The sequence below is a fragment of the Dipteris shenzhenensis genome, chromosome 5, assembly GCF_047967505.1.
Source record: "Dipteris shenzhenensis isolate YYH24624 ecotype China chromosome 5, Dip_SZ_1.0, whole genome shotgun sequence".
In the NCBI taxonomy this organism is placed as follows: Eukaryota; Viridiplantae; Streptophyta; class Polypodiopsida; order Gleicheniales; family Dipteridaceae; genus Dipteris; species Dipteris shenzhenensis.
Window position 1 is genome coordinate 17,522,747 of NC_141600.1, and position 21,263 is coordinate 17,544,009.

Sequence of the window (21,263 nt, forward strand, 5' to 3'; positions counted from 1 at the left end):
ACAGGGTAAAGACAAATCTGAAGCATGTACCTAGAACAATGCCTTTGAGATGATGAGTATCTACTCCTTAATGGAGAAGTATAAAATAGTTTTGCATTATCTTAGAAGAAATGTAAATAATGTGTTTCATTTTTGAGTACCAACGTGGAAGCTACCATATTTACAAAATAGAAAGTCTATCATCAACCCATACCAAGCCACCATTAGGGGAGATAAAGGGCCCCCTTTGGGGAAGGTAAAAGAAAAGTTCACATCCTACTTGGATTTTTTAAGCCATATACATTCCATATAAGATTCAAATTTGAATTTTGGAGGGAAAGTTAGAACTATAATATACCTTCTCCAAACTATATATATATCAATCCATACATTACAAAATAGTAGGTATCTAAGTATTTATGCTCCACAAGAGCATGTTTTTAGTCCATGTTCACCCTCCAAAGCTAGTAAAAACTTGTGAAGGCCATAGTAGTCGCATCCTCTCTACCAAAGCTTGATGGGGAAAACTTTCAATTGTAAGTTCGATTGTTCTTTATGGAAAAGGGTTTGTCGGGAGTAGTGTCAATGTCTGAGAAAAAGCCAAGTAACAATCAAGTTACACAAAAGATCCAAGCAAAAAAGGCTAGGACCCTCAAAAGATACGAAGCAAGATAGGTGACAAAAGGGTATGCACAACATTTGCTTTATATAGATGCCACATTTTACATTCCTAAATGGAGACTTGTAAGAACCGACATATATGAGGCAAGTGCTGGAAATTTAATGAAAGGTCTAAACACAAACTCCATATAGCTTTATTTGTCTTAAACAAACCCCAACAACTTGGTACAACAAGTTGATAGCTATTTTAAGCAATAAGGATTCATGATTGGATAGACAACGTGACAAAAAATCAATGCTCTAACTAGCATAGCACTCAATGTGAATCACAAAGAACAACAAGAAGCTGACCAAGGAGATCAAGGTCAATCAATACAAAAAGTCTCATATGCATTGCATTACACATTAGGTGTCAAGGTTAAACAAATCCAGGACAACATATTCTTGAGTTCCAGTTCACCCTATGCATGAGTGCTTGAAAATGTTGGATGCCTTTCCATAACCACACCCATTGAGATTAATCATAATATGCCTAAGCTTGAGAGTAAATCCATCTTTATATAAGTAAACAAGGCAAAAGCTAATATATTTAATGACCTCAACACTCGGCAACATATGCTATGAAGCCAGATTTGTGGGAATGAAATCAAAGAAATCTAAAAGCTATCGCACCTTAAAAAAAGCTGGCCCACAAACTCACAACTTGGGCCCACAAACTCACAACTTGGGTTTAATAATGTAGATTGCAAATGTGACCCAAAACAAAATTCACAATACAACACCTTGATCCATTTCTCTTGCCATGTTTTCTTTCAAGGCCATGTGGTTGAGGTGGCTATATTATCTAGGCTTCATATTGGCATCTTCTCAGTTCCCCTTGAAATTATCAAATACAATTCATAACGATATCACCACGAAAGGAAGCTAACTGAGATTGTAGTTTTATTTGCTTTTAAATATTAAAACTGAGCCAAGGCAATCTACTAGCAAAATGACATCATTTATTAATTATTAATATCTTTCAATAAGGATTGTAGTTATGTGGGACTCAAGGCTAGTAGGAAGAACTATAAGAAAGAGTAGCACAAAAATCTAAAATGCACAGCGTGGTAAACATATGCATGCACATATATGCCCATGCATCTATGCATGCATATATGAGATGGGATGTAGTTGCATTTGTTTGCCATGCATGTGTACACAAACTAGAGCAGGGAAAGAGAGGATGGGGACAAAGGATACAGCCTGTAAAGACTATAAGGATCACTTACGTAGAACGGAGCCTAAAGGGATCAATCACTTCCAGCCAGTAGGTCCTTTTTAATTAACAAAGCCTATGGCAATCAAATCTATAAAGGTATGGCTTCCACAACCTTGAGTAGAGATCGAATAATATATGTTTTCAATGCTTACCTAGAATTGATGACATAAATGACAAGGCCATCACATTGTCATCTCAACCCGTTCTTGTGAAGGCTTAGGTATGGAACAGAGATTTAAAAATCAGCTTCTACAAAGCAAACTATTATTACAATTTACAACGCTCATATTAAGAACTTTAAAAGCAAATCTGAACTTGTTTGGTTGACCCCTCAGTTGGGCCACTCCAATGTCTAGTGAGCTTCAGTTCCGACTCCATATACTACAGACTCACAGAGTGATTTCTCTAGATAACATCTTTGTGGATTGGATGACATATCAAAAAAATTCTTTGAAAGGTCCTTATTTTGATTCTAAGAATATGAACTGATCCAAATTGAAACAAGGCTCTCAAGTACTTGGATAAAACCTCTGAACTTGGATGGTTGACCCAAGTTGGGCCACTCCAATGGCTAGAGAGCTCTAATTCCGTCAAAATATACTCAGACTTACGAGTGATTTCTCCAGATGTCACCTTTGTGGAATAGATCAAAAATCAAAAACATTCTTTGAAAGATCCTTCTTTTGATTATGAGAATAAAATTTGAGATCGAAACTGACAGCAGACTCTAGTACTATGATAAAACCTTCAATATATCTGACATGAAGTATGTAGCACACCTTCACCTTTGCACTGAGCATTGCATCTCCCTCCCCCCCCAACCCATCTTGTACTATGCCATTAGTAACATCGAGAAAGTAATAAACCAGTTTGTGCACCCAAACCCTGAGAGTCCCCTGATGCTGAGTCATCCAAACAGAATCAGAGGCCAGTAGAAGGACTAAATATCTCCGCAGCCCAATGCTGTTTCATTCGCGACTGTATCCATGGTGCTATTGGAGCCTTTGGGGGCGGTGGTATCCGAGGTGGCTTGGCCTGACGAAGCTCATTGGCCCTGTCCACAAATCTGCAATTTGAAGGAAAACGCATCAGTCCTACCCCAACATTCTCCCCATTCCCAATCTCCCTTTTTAAGAACCTCCAAGCATGGCAACTATTACATCCTACCTAGCTATAGTTAGTTGGTGGATTTTAGGGCAAAAGCCTTGTAAAATTAGGCTTTAACTACTGGCCGGAACAGGTTTTTGTGAAACAGCTAGAACAAGGAGTGCACCCATCCACCATAGCATTTTGGGAGTTCAATTTAGTTGATATTTGAACATTATTAAGTGCCCAAGTGAAGATTCTCGTGAAGGCTATTTCAACATGATCACCTTGCCCAGGGAGAGTTCCGGGAATGTCAGATGCCAGAACGGGAACGTATCAGGTCGGGGGAACACAAACGCCACATTCATATGACATGTCATCAAATCACATGGAATATATACCAGAGTATGAGAAACAAAATCACTTTTCAACAGCTCTAAACATTCCATTTCAGCTACAAGCTTCCGAAAACACACAAAAATCCATAGGGAATTGAAATCCACATTTTTGCATTATCCCATGAAATCCAAGGATGATGATACATCATCTTAGTAACTATCGATCAGAGAGCATACTTACCAACATATAGTGGTGGCGAGTGATGAAAGTAACAAAATGATCGCCCCTCTTAATGGAGTGTTCCTCCCAATCCAACTAACCACTTGGAGTGAAAGTAATGTGAGAGTACTTATCCTCAAGAATCTTTCCTATTGCCTTACTGGAGTTCTCACCATTAAACACAAATTGAATAGCATTGTTTGCCCCCACATAATCAATGGCCTTCATCCATATGTTAGCCAACCTCTCATCTTACTTTCCTTCCTCTGAATTGTCAATAGCTTTAATGAAAAAGATAGCCCCTTCACAGTATGCAACAATACCTTGAATAGAGCAGCTCCTAGTGTCACTCCATACATCTCCCATCACACATCTCAGCCATATGTCTTTGATGGACTCAAAGCCGATCTGAATGCTACAATCTCCTTCACCATATCAATGAAGTCCTCAACATGGAGAATCAAGAATCACGAGTCATGTTCGAATACTGACCAACCTCTTTGCAAGTGCCTTCAAACATGCAAGGTCTGCTGCTGGCACTAAAGGGCAAGTGACGATGCCTTGCCCCTCACTCCCAATAAACGAGCCCACACTCAGTCTCTGTCTCCACTCTTTTTGGCTTTACAAAAGCGGCCGTTCCACTTGAGTGCTCATCCTTGAGCCTTGTAGCAATTGGTGAGGGAATCAACCTCCTCCCACCAAGGAGACTTATGGTCGGTCTCAATGCCACATGGAAGAGCCATGGAGGAAGTAAAATGCGAAATGAAAGGGGGAGAGAGAGAGAGAGAGAGAGAGAGAGAGAGAGAGAGAGAGGCGCAGGGGGGGGAGCCTGGGGGGTTGAGGATTGCAGTAAAAAGGAAGAGGGGCTGGAAAGCTGAAAGGAGGTTGAGCAGTGAGAGAAGGGAAGAGGGCCTAAGAGGAGGGGCTGAAACCTGCTGCCCAAGAGCTTAGAGGATGTTAGAGGAGGGGCTGAGAGGATTCGGGAGGGGCTGATAGAGGGCTGAGAGGTAGAGCTCAGAGGAGGCGACAACAAATAGTGCAAAAATGGCACTGTTTCAGGCTTTTTTGCCCAACCACAAGGCAACACCAGGCTGCTGAAGACGGAATGCCAGGAACGATGCTCCGGACCACATTCATGGAACATCGGGACAGCATTCCTTAGGAGTCCCAGACCAGGTGCATGTTCTGGGAACTTTCCAGACTTCCGAGACACTGGCCTTCCTGGAATATCCTTTTCCCTGTTCGAGATGGGGGTATGCTGTTTCCTAGTAGCTATGGCTTGCATAGAGCTCCATGGCTTGGGGTGAGTGAGATGAAATGAAATCTGATATTGTGTTTCTCGTGGAGCTGAGATACTTTCCTTCGTTGTCATCGCGGAAGTGTGGTCTTAATGAATTCTTAAGAAAACAAATTTGGATGGCCATGAAAGCATCAGAATTATTCCCAGAAATGTGGCATGCTGTTGCATCTGTGCCCGAGCTTTACAAGCATGTTTTACAGTTACTGCTTATTATGTAATAGTCGTATGGCTGTTTCATCATGGCAGATTCCCTCATATCCAATTTGCATGATTGTTATTTTTAGCATTCAGTAGCTTGCATATCTGAGTATAGATGATCGTTTCAACTTGCATGGCTCTGTAATTGAGTTCAGATTATATGGCCACATAGCAGTTCTTATATACTTGATATATCTGCTCCATGCAACAGTATCTTCAAGAAAGTCAAGTTTGTAGGGTTCAAACTCAGTAGCAACTATATATAAGGGTTCATGATTGTTAGTTCGTTACATATAGAAACATGTCGCGTGTAAGAATGTATGACCAAAGTGAGCCCTGCATAGCAAAATGTCGTGTGTAAGAATATATGACTGGAGTGAGCCCTAGCTATGCAGACATGCATGTCTTTTAAGTGTTACACCCCTAATTTTGCATACCTGTAGTAAGGAATGGTTCTACAACATGAGCCTCACAAGTGAGTTTTAACAAAGACCGTGGGTAGACTGCTCCTAATGGCTCTATTATTGCTCTACAATTTGCAGCTGGTAGACACAATAATTGACCTTGAGGAATCTAAACTGATTCATGTAGGAACTTTTCCTTAACATCTCTGCATTGATTGAACTGTAGAGAAACAAAATTCCAAACAAGAACAATAAAACAGATGGAAATAGTAAGTTGGGAAAGGCCTGTGGAAAAGGCTTTGAAGGACTGCACATGCATGCTTGTGACAAAGAGAGAGAGAGATAGAGAGAGAGAGAGAGAGAGAGAGAGAGAGAAAGAGAGAGTTTATTAAAATTTTCAGAAGACCAATGGGTCTATGAGATTGAGAAACCTATTACAACAAGCTGAAAGGCTGAAGCTACTAAAACGAGCATCATCACCCATGCTGAATGTTGAATGCTACATAGTCATAAAATCATTTGTACTACATAGTCATAACATCAATAACATCATCATCATATCACATCAACTCCAATGCCAAGTCTGGTCCGGTACAGCAGATATTGGAGGTCCCTGCGGTGGCTTTGTATCTGACAAGGGCCACTATAACCCTTGTTGGTCGTGCCCCGGTCTTGGACATGGAAGGGATGTCTCCAAGCAAAATCTATGCATCCACTCTTTGTTCGGTGTGTCATATCAATGGCTCTGGATCTCTACCTCGCAGACTGCCCGTGGAGTGGTAATTTGTGTGGTCTGGCCAAAATAACTCTGTAATCATACTCTGAGAGGAGTATGCCTATGTGTCCCATCCCTATCTCTGTGATCTGAGTGAGTGCTCTTGGTGCCTAACTGGCTCATGGATAAAGACAGCCAGGCATCTCTGATAGTAGCGGCCTCAGATCTCGTAGTACACAGGGCACCTAAAGATGAAATGCTCCTCTGACTCGATCTCATGTAGATCACATAGGGCACATATGCGCCTCTCCTTGGGCACTCCCTCGGCTCGCCCACGCTCAATGCAGAGTCAATACGATGAAACCCAAAACTGGCCAATAGAGATCCTCAATGAATGGGGAAGGTGAATCTAAGTATACCCTAGAGCCTCAGCAAAATTGCGCAAACACTGATCTCTATAGACGTTGAGCTTCACTAGACGCTCACTCGGAGCCAGCCAGGTCTTGAATGTGTGTAGCTATAGAAGCTCCTCGCGTATGACCTGATTGACCTCATGATACCCGAGTGGGAGAAATGGTGCATCAATGCTATACTGGAAGGGGATTAATCTGTCCATGTGGAGCCCCAATCTCTCAAACCACTTGCATGTGTGTGCATACCGGCATCTCTGATCACCCTCTACTACTAGGGTCATAGAAGAGGATAGTGCTAGCCATGGTAGTCTACATTGCCTTGGCATTTGCCATATCATCTGACATGGTACAGATATTTGATGACATGGAATGTTGCATCTAGCTGCATTGGAGACGACCCAAACTCAGCTTGAATGATTTGGTGGGAAACTGACGGCTTAATGCGTATCATCTGTGGTAGCATGAGAACTTGGAGACAATATACCCAAGACCACTCTGCATTTTTTATATCCGGTCCCCAACAAGGGCTAACGTAGATGCCTGCTCGCCGGACCAAGAAGTCGAAAAGGAGAGCCTTGGTCTGAGGGTCCTAAAAGTGTGAGTGGAAGCAATGTCTCTCCAGCCTGGCTAACGAGGTATCTGCTCTCAAACAGGCCTGCATCACTGGTCTCATCGTAGAAATAGGGCTGGAAAAGAGAACCCCTAGATAGGTGTATGATGAAACATCTCAATTGGTGACACATCAAAAGTGAATTGCTCTCTATGCATAGCTGCTCAGGATATGTTGAAGATCATGACCTTGGTCTTACAAAGGTTGACCTTCAAATCATGCGGCTTACGAAATGACTATATTGCAACTAAGTGTCTCTAGAGGCACCCTACATAGGAGAATAAGAACACAACGTCATCTGCATACAACAAGATCTGAATCAAGGAACCAACGAGAGAACATTCAGCCCCCCCTAGTGTCTCCATAAATGTCTTGAGCTCATCTATGTAGAGGCCAAACAGGGTTGGTAAGAGAGGGCACCTAGTTTAAACTAGCCTCAATAGTGCTCATGATCTACTCTGTCCATCTAGCTCCTATCGGACTCTGCCTGAAACCCTCTCATAGAGTGTCATAACACTTCTTAGACGTAACCCAGCTCTTGTAATCGTCTAAGAAGGTGGGCCCTCGGTATTGTATCATGTGCTGGAATTTTACGTTACAAAAGGGAGATTACCTTTGAGAACTTTCAGAATATTAAACCAGAACAGATCAGTGTAAGGCTTTGCAAAAATCCACGAAGCAACAATAGACTCTCTGTCTCCATGTCCTGGCCTCCTCGATAACACTCCTAAGTGTCAGTATGTGATCCATGATCCTGCGGTCACATCGAAAGCCGACTTGCCCCTCTACTCTGAGTCCATGCATCTTTGCGAGTCGACTGACCTCGACACCAAGTACTGATAAATATATCTTAGACATGACATGCCCGATCATGATGGTCCTGCAGTTTTCCAAGCTCATGGCATCCCTTACCTCGTGAATGGGTGTGATGGTGTTAAGAGTCCATGTATGTGGAAACTTGAAGGCCAATGCACACTGCCTCATTGAAGAGCTTTGCTAAGATTGGGGCTAAGATCTCAATCCCCTATGCAATGAACTCAGTGTGTAACCCCTCATGATCTTCGCTCGGCCATTATGAATCTTCAATACTGCGTCCTTGATACCACCCTTGGTGAAAAGAGTCAAGAGGTAGGACGAGGTTAGTGTGAAAGGTCAAGCACGAGCTAGTGCGGAATGTCGTATAGTATGCGTGCGTAGGTGTGTCAAATCTGGGTGTCTGTGAGGGGTGATGGGCACCATTGCTCAAGGAATTTTTGGAGGGGAGAGCAAAAACATGGAGTTAGGTAAACCTAGTGTGAGTTAAGCCTCACTCAAAAACTAACTCAATCACTAACTATGACAAGGGGAAACCTTAGAAGGAACAAAGGCCCCTAGCCCTCTTGACTAATTAACACATTGGCCACCACCTTTTAATATTGCAATATTTCTAACACCACATGCTCATATATTTTCCAATACAAAGCCCCATGTCCAACATCTATCTCCACATCCACGTGAGTGTAATCAAGCAAGTGTTGGCCATGTATACATGCCAACATTTTAGTGTCTTTGACACCATGCAAGCTCCACCTACTCAATGTTTGACATGCACCTCATTCTGTACATCTTCATAATTAACTATAGTGAGGCCACCAAATTCTGTACTTAGCTGGTCAACACCACAAGGATAATATTTAATGCAAGCACCTTCAAGCTCCAAGTCCTCAAGGACCCCTTATTAGCATCACATAGCTATGTGGTCTCTTCTTCTCACAAGGCATTATATATTTGCATAGCATTGTTTAGAGACTTCTATCATGGCACTAGATTCCAAGTCTGTATCCTTTACACGCATCAAACTGTAACGAGCATGAGCATCCATATTAATTCCAAAGTCAAAAGCATTATCATCAAGATGATGCTTACACCCATTATCACATGCATCTACTTGCAACAATTGAATATGGACTATTTTCTGCATGCAGGCGTCTTTCACGACATCCCCAACAAACCACTGGGAGCATCATTACAGACTTAATCCTTCCAGCCCATGCGACACAATGTGTCAATAGTGAATGTGGACAAGTTACTTTAAATCTCAACATCATCTTACTATTTCTTGCTTCAAGATTCAAGCTCTTTCTCCTTTTCTAAATCCTCTTCTTCCTTTGCTTTCCCACATCCCATTTTCCTAACACATCGTCCTCTTTCCCCAGTAATGGAACTTCTTCCATCAATGCTAATTGCTTTACCTTTTCTTCTTTAGCCTAGGACATTAGGTGTGATAATGACCTTTTCATTATACTCCTAACAAGTAACCCCATTCCTATCTCAAGGTCTCTCTTCACTTCAAAGTGATCTAGGCTACCAATGTGCATTTATCAATTGCAATTTCAAATTGCAAACTCTACCATCAATTGAGAATGTGTGTGTGTGTGTGTGTGTGTGTGTGTGTGTGTGTGTGTAGAACATCATTATGGGTACTATGGACCATTTGGACACAGAGACTGCATTCCAGGATGGGTCAACAGTTTCCTCAGGCATATATTTTCTTCAGAATGTCCCTCAAGCAATCCTTATATGATAGTTTTGCTGCAAGGGACTTGGATGCTACTAGCCTTGAAGTGTTCTCTCACTGTTTTTGAGTTCTTTCATTGGGCTCTCCTTTGGAGTCTAATGTCATGTACATTGATTTTATGTTAATATAGTAATCTGCTTTCACCAAAAAAAAAAAAAAAAGGTGTGTGTGTGTGTAGAACATCATTATTTGAGGAGTTGCCACCAATTCTGCTTGTAAAGTTGAAGTCGTCCGTGCTAAAGTAGTCATGAATGAAGGCTCAATTTATAGAGTTGCTTCCTTTTTGTTACAATGCAAAGTGCCTCCATGTATGATGTTGGGTCTTCACTCATCACCTTTAAGCGACGGGGCTCCAAAACCATGACAAACTTACTCATCTTGATGTGCCCCCTTTCGGAAAGACTTAGAGAGGATTTTGATGAAGAGGCCATGAGTCGCAAAACTATCCTTTTATACTTGTTCCACAAAGCTTCATAGCGAATTGCCAATGCTGAGATCAACTAGCTCTCCCTCGACAGAACCAACGGCTCCACGCTCCTTCATGTGCCTTCCATATGACGGGCATGTGGCCATATTTGTGTTTTTGAGCATGCATGGACATAGGGACCACTTCTTTATATGTATCATTCTCCCTAGTTTCTATAATTATCATAATATCAGATTCCCGATTTTTTGAAAAGCTGAACGTGAGTTTGTATATATATTATTGCAAAAGATTTACAATGATGATCCAATCAAAATCAACCTCTGCTGAGCTGTACAAAGCAGCCATGGCCTGTGACTTGTGATCTCAGAACAGGTAAACATCACAACAAAAAAAAGTCCCTTCAAACTTCGAAAACAAGTAACACTGGAATTTGCTACTTCAGACTGGTTCTTCTTTGACTTTGCTGGGGCTTGGCTCATTAGACTGGTCCACCTTGACAAGGAAATTCTGGAACTCAAGTTCATGGGGCTCAACTTCTTTCTAAAGTTGAGCATGTGCTTCAATGTAGTTTAAGACCTCATGATCCAATCTATTATGTTCCTAGCAATCATTTGATTGAACTGTAAGCTGTTTCTGAAAATCCATATAACCCAAAGGGCATGTGATCTAACTTGAATCCAAACATCCTGTTTGACCCATGCTGGCTCTCCTAGCAAAACTGCCTTCAAATTGATGGGTCCATCTAAATGCATTTGCACTAGATTTCAAACTTTTCTAGCATTATGACAAGCTATAAAGAGGTGAAAAATGTCTTCCCTGTGACCTGGACCGTGTTTGCATTTCCATCACCCTTCCAATACTTTCACCCCTAGCATTAGTCTAGACAACCTTGTGTAGGAATGGCAACATGAGACGAGACATTTTTTTCGGAATGGTCTTGATCCATACTTTATCAAACCTAGCCAAGCAGCAAGCTCTGATGTCTGTTAACTCCCATCTGGTGTGCAGAACTTTGAAGACCTCCTCAATATCAGCTGAAGGAGGAGGGATGGGAAAGAAATGAGTAGATCCCACCCAAGTGAGCTCTTTTCATGTATACTGAGGAGGAACCCCCTGTCCATTATATGTTCCCAGAGTCTGCCCATAATTATTTCAGTGTCTTGATTGGTGAGTCTGAATTCTCTCCTTTTTTTCAAGCCATGATTTCACCTTAATTGTTGTCTGCGCCATAGACTGTCCTCAACTTTGTAATCTTTTGTGAACAGGCTGGCTTTGATAAAATCTCTATCACTAAGGGGGGTATCTTTGTGGATGAATGAAACCCAGATAGATTCAAGGCTTATAAACAATCCTTTCTTGTGAAAATAATGACTCTTAGTTGCTTCAAAAGCCCTCCCCTGTGAAAATAATGGCTCAGAATTGCATATGGCAGACAATATAGGGTAATTTTTCCACTGATGTGCTTGCTGAGAGTTTAGAGGCAGCTTGCTGGATATCAATAACCCCTAGACCACCTTCCTATTTAGGCCTTGTACAAAAAGCCCATCCGACTTTCTATCACCCCCCCACCCAAAAGACCTGCACCTGCTAATGAATTTGTCAAACCCTACTTTGAAAGGGAACCAACAGGAGAGATAAAAGATGGCTATCAGAAAGATACAATGACCCAACACCATTCTCGTTCCTGGTAGATTCACTTGAAACCCTCTCCATTTTTCCAATGTCTTGCTAATGTTTGAAGAAACCAATCCCATGTATCCTTCATTGACACCTCAAAGCCCATAGGGATGCCCAAAAGTCTGAAAACAGTCCCTCTGGGTATCTTGTGGCAGCCAAAAGTCTGAAAAGAGTCCCTCTAGGTATCTTGTGGCAGCCAAGCTGCTCTAAGACAACCCCGATCACCACCACTGAGAGTGGCATGCCCTGCTTTTGCCACTGAGCCTGAAGCTCTGCAGAAAGTGTCCCGACAATCATATTCCCAATCAATTCTCATCCCATACCAAGATATTTATAATAATTATATATGGTATTTATAATGATTCACTCCACTCATTCTCTCAATCCCTTGTAACATCTTATACAATGGAAAATAAAGTGATGGTCGCCAAGCCACCACTCGATCACTTCTACCATAATCTTATTTCACACAAATAAAGTAGATATCATTACAAAAAGATAAGATATAAAGATTGTGTCACAATAGTTAGATACATCAGCTTTGACCTCCTCAAATTTTGGGATGGGAATGGAAGGTACTTGGTTGAAGCCCTTCCTGCTCTATTTTTTGCTAAACACGAAGAAATGAAAAGCTGGAAACTTGTCTAAAAATTACACCAAATTGAGATGCCTTTCTTCTTTATATGGCCAACTGGAATTGAGACTTGCTGCCTTGCTTTGCTGCAATCCTTCTCCTGATTTGCTGACTAGATCCCGAGGATCTGCTGCCCCATTTGATGCAGATCTACCTGGTGAGGTAGGCCTCCTTGAACTCAAGGTTCTCCTTGCTGATGGAAATCAACTCCATCCAATGCGTGGAGAGGCATGAGCTGCAGGCAAACTGATCTGTTGTCTTCTTCAATTCGTCTTCTCAAAAGAACCCACTTATTTCTGATACCATGTAAGGGATTTCACCATGCATGCAATGTATATCAGCAGAGGTAATCTTTACCTTAGGGCGAGAGAAAGAAAGAAAGAAATTTTATTAAAGTCTTCGGGAGACCGTGAAGGTCTATGAGACTAAAGAGAACTGATACAATGAGCATAACGGTGGCGGTCTCAAAACGGGCCAGCCAACCGTTTCAACAAAAAAGAGGTTATGAAGGACTGTGTGTCTAGTCCTGATACAAAAAATATGTGTCTACCTCCAGCTGATACAAAAAAGAAGGGAGGGGCATCAAAAATGGGACAGAGGGAGGAGATACAGTATACATGTGCAGGTGGTGATCGTCAGAGACCAATCATAGAGGGGCCGTCAAATGGGAGGTCGGAAAAAACCCTGCGATAGATGATTGGCCTCTGACGTCACGCGGCCTAGTCGAGCTCGGTCGTCGGGGGCGACGGGTGGCCCTATGGATGAGGGCAACGGTAACCCCGGTGGGGCGGCAGAGAGCAAAGACGAGATGTCATGGACCTAGATGTGTGAGTCTGTCGCTAGCGCAACTGTCGTGGCTCTGGCTCTCGCTCACGTCCGCGTCGTCGGCTAGACTCTGAGAGAGAGAGAGAGAGAGAGAGAGAGGATAAGATCTTAAAATACAAAACCCGATCAGGCTAAGAACTGAAGCTCTGCCACAAGTACAATATCTAGAAGCCACACTCTCCTCTATTGGATTTCCGTAGCCTTCCTTGCACAACTCGCAAGGTAGGAGGTGAAGGAAAAATGTGCCACACCGCATACTGCCTGAACACTCTTGCTCACTTCTAGTGACGAAGAGGTGCAAAGTCACTTGTGAGCGTGATGGAAAGAGGAGGTGCAACCTCCACCTATTTAGCCCAAGTAAAGGGATGAGGCTGGACTAACCAGTCCTAGATCAGGCCGACCTAGCCAACCTGCAGCCAACCAGCTGCCGACCTGCCATGTGGATAACGCCGTGTCATCTGCCGATAATGCCACATAAACTGATCTTTCATGTGGATGCGCTGTCACACGAAGCTGCTACCATATCATCTGTCGCTCCATTTCGTGGCTGTTTTTCCACCCAAAAAGGTCAAACTGATTGGCATATGGCCCATATGCCATATCATCATCTCAGGCGAATCATATGAGGCATTGTGTCTCATCATCTTCCTCATCAAAGCTGTCTCAAACAGCAAAGAGATATCCCAACATGCAGCCCCCTCCATCAGGAAGATGGAAGGCTGATCCTGGATGCATCTGCATCCCTTCTTGCTCTATGCTACCATGCTCCTAGCTTCTCCTCAATGGGGGTCTTACAAGTGAGCAATTGAGCCATGGTGTGCATAGGTGTTCATATGTGTGTGTGTGCTCTTATATAAGAGCTGTACTTGTCTAGTGTCAAATCAATCAAGTATCAAGCTACAAGCTCTTTGGTCTACATGTGAGTACTTTCATTTTGGTTCATTGCTCAAGAAATAAAGAAGAAAGGAAGAAGGTGACTAAGCAAAAATAAACAAGCAAGTCAAGAAACAAAAAACAAAAAACTGGAATTAACGCTCTCTCTCTCTCTCTCTCTCTCTCTCTCTCTCTCTTATATTTAAAACATTAAAAAAACTAAAAGGTATGAATCGCTTCCTACAAAGAGGCAAATTTTACATTCCTAATTTAGAAAGCACAAGCATGCTCAATCAAACTCTCTTTAGAAAGCAACCTAGCTGATCTAGTGGACAGCACAAAATGATTCTATAAAATTTTGTTTCCTTGAACCTCAAATTTTCCACACCCTCCAGAACTCTTCAAGACCCAATGCACCATCATTATTCACTCCATAACCTTGAAGACAACTGATGCAAGAAGTCACAACATCCAAGGTTCCAAGAGTTCAGGAATAACAATCCATTAACTATCCTTAACAAATGGCAAAATATTCTCATTGTAGAACATTTGAAGGGGCACACAAGGTTAACTCTAGAAAAAAGAAGGCTAAAGTGTTTGCGTATTAATGTAGGAATGTACAGCACAAGAATAAAAAACAAATTTGTCTATAAATAAGAGGCAAAACACATACTCTATATAAGCCATCGAAGCTGCATCTCCTTGTCTTATGCGAGTGCGCAATACTCTTGTGTAACCACCAGCTCGATCTCTAAACAATTGCACTAGTATTAAAATCAGCAATTCAAATCATCTGGTTGCTTTTTTTTTTAAGCTAAAATCAGCAAATTGAAGCATATAGTTACAAAATTCTGATGCGGTTATATTTGACTACATGTCACTTACTTGTACCGTTCCGCAAGTTCTGTGAAAAGCTTGTGAAGTTCAAAATCACCGCGCAGAACGGCTGCTGCTCGTCTTCTTGCTAATAGTGATCCCTGATAACTGGCCTTAATCAGCCCTATTTACACTAGCTAATTTCTCCAATCCAGCAGAAGAGAAAACGACAAATCTATCCTTCAGTTCCCTTCTTGACAAAGGAATCAACTTTTGAATGTATAACTGTTATTACTGGAAAATGGAAATATTTACATTGGGTATACAACAGAGCTCATAGCCAGACCTCACATAAAACTCGCAGGCAATACAGAAAAGAGCAAAGGAGAATGCAGACTTCAATCATCTATTAACATAGTGCCATCTATCCTTTTGGTGCCAATGCTCATTTAAAGTCCATTTTTCTCTCGTCCTTGGTAAACATCGTTCCCATAAGCCAGACAAACGTTTGTAAAGTTTAAGACAGAACACAGCAAGAACTAATTAAATGTATTGCTCTCAAGACACTACTTTTGGATTGGAATAACTAATACTAATATTGAGCTCCATGATTCAAGCCGGCATCGCTTCCAATCATTTTTAGAACTTTTTTCCCCAACTGTTGTCGTGGCAATTGCTTGTACTTTCATTAGAAACTGTAATGCTTGTTCTCCCATCCTTTTTGTTCTGCTTTGTTTTGCTTTGATTTTTCTTTTTCCTTGTGTTGGATTGGTTTATGTTAGCCTTTTGCTTGCTTATGACGGTTTCGAGTTGTACACGAATAGTGACATTCTCTGATACATAACCAGATAAGGTATCTACATTTGTAAGGATAAGGCACTACATGAAAGAAGAGAGAAATTTTAAAAATTCACGACAGATACCAAAAGGATGCCATAACATTCAAAATAGACCAAGATGTTAAGGCGTGTGTAAAAAATACATCTAAGCCCCATTCCAAGTGATACTTCATCAATTTTGACAGAAAATACTCATAGATTTGGCATTTATGAACACCATAGATAAACCACATGTGAAACCACCCAAAGAACAAAAAAACAACAACAATGCAGACCTCTTTTCCCAAAGTAATCATCTTGTCTGCCACTGATCTCAATTCCTTGGCCTGGCATAAATATCAGAGGTAGCAGCATTAATTTCATGAGTTGAAGGACAGACAACAAAATATGTGTTTGTGCAAACATTTATGTGTTCTTCACTTTAATCTTTATTCTCTTTAATTTCAAGGGAAAGTTAAGGTGGAACAAGAAATATTAAGGGACTTTCTTGAACTGAACCCTGAAAGGGCTAGAATACATTGAGGTTGCAAACATAAAACCGTCCAATACTAATTGAATTAAATGAAATCAATAGGAACAATCTATTGTATACCATCAAAAATGTTGACAAACTTATAACAACCAAATTAGACTGGTACACTAGCCTGACTAATATGATTATTATCGTCACTTGCACGCTCAAAGCACAGCTGCAAACTACTTCAGTGCGCAAACATGTCTCACTTTTACTTATTATTTTTAAAATATTACAGATCCAGAGCAATGATCAAGATGCTATCCAGAGTGTGTGAGATTGTGGATATGTGTATGTGTGAGAGCATCAAGAGGTTAAAATGTTTTTCTTTTAGAGGATCAATTTGGGCATGTTCCTTATTTCACCTACCGCTGAAGGCGATTGTAATTTTTTTAGTGCTCTCAAATGAGCATTTCCAAGCAAGAAAAACTTTGAAAAGCTAGCTGTAGGATGATGCACTGCTACAAATAGAAAGATCACCTCAATATCAGTAGGCCACAGTTTTGCTGAAAACTTACAAGATGAAGATTTCATATCCATCATTACGGTACAAACATATATCTATCTAGCCTCAATTGGATTTAAAAAAATTTAGAGTGTTTTTGCACGTGCCTTTTCCTCACAATCCATCTGCCTTTCATCATCAATTGTAGCCTCCCCATCTAATCCTGGCATGACCTCATTAGTTTTAATATGTCACTGCATCAGGAGCGGATTTCCGGTTGACATGTTGTTTTATACCCGGATGGAGCATATGGAGGTTTGGTGCCACTTCCTTAGGGCGTACGAGCAAGTCATCCAAGTGTAGTAACCTATGTTGGAGGATGTCCAACGACTCGCTTCTTTCGAGTGCTTTTCCTGCAGAGCATCTCATTTAGCGTATGCGGGTGTTGTCCTATTCTATTCATTAAGAGGGGGTGCCAAAAAACATTGGTCAATGCCTTATCTATGAGCTCCCAAATGAGGAGGATCATGTTGAGATTATCGTGGTCACCTCCCCACCTGGGAGCCCCCATATGAAGAGGACATGAGGGAGATGTACTAGCAGCAAAATAGGGACCTGAGAGAGGCTGCCATAACGGCAGATCTGAGAGAAAGAAAGATCAGTAAGTGGCTGCAGGAGGCTGAGGGAGGGGCAGGGAGCGACGGGGAGCTGAAGCTATATCTTACGCCACTAAACTCCGCAACGGCATCTGTTGGATGCGAGGAGCAATGGAATGCAAAATGGAATGCCAAGGAGCAACAACAACTGACGGAACTAAGAGTATTTGCAAATGGATAATGAAGAAATCACATGTGGTGCCTATATAGGTCCCAAAGTCAGCCAAGAGTTGACCAATGAAGTCAACCCAAGAGTTGACTAAGGTCCTAACTGGCCTAGGCCATACTAGGGCTAAGTGCTAACAAACCGGTATGGCTGAAATATCCTAGATACATCTTAGGTATACTTGGAATCTATATCATGGTTGCATATTTTCGTCCAAGATGGAGATAGAAACCTATGATAGTATAGGGAGATCAACATCATGCAATAAATGGTGCCAATTGTAAAGGATGTCAAAAGCCTCAAACTTGGGTCGTGGTAGAGCCTTCGTTAATAGATCTGCTAGGTTATCCTTTGTGGGAAAATAGGACAACTGTATATGTCTAGCTAACAGGCGCTCTTGAACATAATGATAGTGCACCTCAATGTGCTTGGTATGCGCATGAAAGACAGGGTTACACGCAACTGCCAAAGCACTATGGCTGTCAATGTAGATCATGGTAGAGGAGGTCTACAAAACATCAAGGTCTGCAAGTAACGTACGAAGCCAAACGCACTCTACACAGCTGTGAAGGCTGCCCTATACTCAGCTTCACATCTTGAAGTAGCAACTATAGAGTCCTTCTTGCTGAACCAAAGAAGCATGAAGAGCCAAGCATGAAACAATTGCCACCCTGAGATACTCTCGTGTCGTAACAACTTGCAGGGCTCCCATATTCATTCAAGAGTTGTACTAAGCTTCATGCTCTTTTCAGAGCCAGTTGTACAAAGCTATTTTCTATTGCAATAAAGAGCTTCGCGGGGGGGGGGGGCAGCCCTTCTTTATGGCCCCTAGTTTCTGTGTATTTTCTTTTTCTCTCTCCCAATGTGAATTCCTTCTTTTGCTCTCCCACACCTTCCATATTGTTTGTTAGAAACATGGTGTTGAGAGAGAGAGAGAGAGAGAGAGAGAGAGAGAGAGAGAGAGAGGGGGTAGGCTAGGAAGAGAGGTAATGATACTCGCATGAAAACATAATAATGAAATGACAAAGTACTCACATGACTACAAGAACTTGAGTCTTGGTTTCATTGATGTGACGTGAGAAGTACAAGCATTTATAGAATAGGCACACACTTATAGTACCAATTGTATATGGGATCACTCCCAAAGTGACAAGTGGCACTCACACATAGAACTACTACTAGAACTCCTAGTAAAACACACTAAAACACACTCTTTGGCTATGATTTTTCCAACACCCCCCTTCAGAGCAAAGAGTGTGGGACCCAACACGCAAGAAGTAGACCGACCCCTCCTCTTCGCAATACTGCAACAAACAAGTCCAACTATCCAACACCTCCCGTGTGATAGTGACTTCTCAATCAACTTGCGACCGGCAAGGGTAGACCATCACTCCTCACCCCCCTTACTCTGAACTGGGTGGTCAATACAATCATACCAAAGTAGTAAAAGACAATACAATCATTTTTGGGGGACAAATCCAAGGCAAGGTATCCTTATTGACTCCAAATACAATCATTTTAGATAGACTATTCAAGGCAAAGAACCTTTATTGACACAACTCAAAAAAACACATCATATAGGGCCTAGAAAGCCCAAGAATCATAGTCATATTGTTCCGCAAGAGAGAGGCCGTGAACATCGGCAATGGCAGCATGTATCTCCTCTGGGGGCTCTTCAGGTTCGGCTTGGTCTTCAGCAATGACTGGCTCGGTAGCCACCTCCCCTGCCCTCTGAATAGACCCCCCTTCTGCCCCACCGCGCCGTCGCCACATGTCGAAGCCGCCTCTGCCCCCCAACCGTCGACGATGTCAGCTTGCAGCTGCCAACTGCCGCCGTCACTAATCAGCCCCCCTCTCTTTATTAGTCCCTCTAAGTTCCTTAGTTCCCTCTCCTTAGTTTCGTCCCCCCCCCCCCCCCTTATTTACTCCTAGTTCCTCATGCCCTTCCCCTTTCCTCACATTGCAAAATGCAAAGAAATATTTTAATTAAAAAAAAGAGGAAACACTGCAAAAAAAAAACTTAATTTAGAAAAAGAATAAAGGGATAAAGATAAAGACTTTAAAAAGGAGAAAATAAGAGGAAAAGAAGGAATTTTAAAAAAAGGAAGTTAAAACATAGTGCTTAAAATAAAAAACGAGGATTAAAAGAAAATAATCTCAGAATAGAAAGCAAAAGTTATATAAATCAAAAGAAGTTTTTTTTTTTTTTTCAAAGGAAAGAAACATAAGAAAAGGTTAGAAAAAAGGTTGGAAAAAAAATTTTAACCAAAAAGGGGTTAGGCATATTTGCGCGGTGGGATGAAGTACATTGATGAAGCGTGGTCACTTTGTAAAAGAAAAGGGAGAAAGAAAGAAAGAAAGAAAGAAAGGGAGAGAGAAAAGACAATATAACACTACTATTAAATAAATAAATAAAATTTGGCAAACACTAAGAAAGGCTACAAATCAAAATCTTGGACTAAAACCAAAGTGGTGGTACATGAAAGAGATTACATCAGAGGAAGCATTTAGGAAGTGATGAGGATATGGCTAGGTATATATGCCATGTTCCATGGAAATACGATGGTGAAATTCTAGGAACAATGGACATAACAAGTGATGTATCAACTTGGAGGACTAACCATAAATAGGTTAGATGGTAAACGAATTTGGAGTAGTTGGAGGAAACTCGAACGAAGGCTACAAAAGTGACTCGTCATCTAGAAAAGAATGGAATACACAATTGTATGGTGATGACAAGGGTCAAATGATTGACCTACTTAAACTTAAGATGAGCATTTAGGACAAGAAAGAATTAATAATGCATATGCATGTAGGATAATGAAGTAGTAGATGCATCTGCATGTAGGATCATACAGTAGAAATAGGAAAAAACTCAAGAATTAAGCACGTGCACAATTATTACCTTGGAAATGTACACAATGGTATCATACAGAGACGTTGGGCAAGTTGGGCTTTGGAAGGCATCCATGGTGCCAAGAGTCTTGAAGTTGGAGTACTTGAGATGGTTAAGTCATTCTCTTAGGTTGGGTTGATGAGCCAAGGTAGTACTTGGGCTCTTCCCAAGCAAGAGGGTGCTATACATGGCCATAGGTTTGGTAACTTGAAGTTAGACTAGATTAGTTGAGTTGAAATCTTAAGAAGTTAGGACATTTAAAAGAGTGATTCATTTGGAATCATCACTCAAAGGGTCCATAGTCCTACCTAGGTGTTGGACTAGGTGGTGGATATGTAAGCACTTGGTAAGGTCTAGTGACCTTAGAGAGATCTCAAGTAATTGATGAGTCATGGATGCATGACTATGGGTGGATTTACAATTAGACCTGGTGGTCTAGAATGAGTACTCAAGTAAGACCTGGTGATCTTGATCTTGTAAGTTAGGCCTATTTTGTAAGTTTTGGGTCTTATCAACCTAAAACTAATGGTTCCAAGCTGGTCACTTGGAACTTGGACCAATGCATGCATATGAGAGAGAGAGACATTAGAAATGGTATCTTATTGGAAAGGAAAAGTAGAACAGATCTAGATTCCTACTAACTCTAATGGATAAAGTTGAATTAATCTTTGTAGGAATGTCCAAAGCTAAAGAGTACGTGGACAACACAACATGAAAGATAAGTACGATGTCTTTCTTATTGATTTATTTGGAAATTTGATTTAAAGGAACATAGATAAGCAAAAAAACCTAT

The 21,263-nt window shown here is 41.4% G+C and overlaps 1 protein-coding gene across 1 annotated transcript in view; it reads right to left on the bottom strand.

Annotated features, from left to right (window-relative positions):
• Positions 1-2,058: 2,058 nt before the first annotated feature.
• The window catches only part of LOC147901695 (uncharacterized), a 48,365-nt gene continuing 29,160 nt past the window's right edge, over positions 2,059-21,263 (bottom strand). Inside the window, exons 3-6 of the mRNA XM_087374955.1 lie at positions 16,069-16,119; positions 15,024-15,115; positions 14,812-14,889; positions 2,059-2,927 (exon numbers count right to left, since the gene is read on the bottom strand). Coding sequence (XP_087231081.1) covers positions 2,783-2,927; positions 14,812-14,889; positions 15,024-15,115; positions 16,069-16,119 — 366 coding nt within the window. The 3' untranslated portion in view covers positions 2,059-2,782. The remainder of the gene's footprint in view (positions 2,928-14,811; positions 14,890-15,023; positions 15,116-16,068; positions 16,120-21,263) is intronic.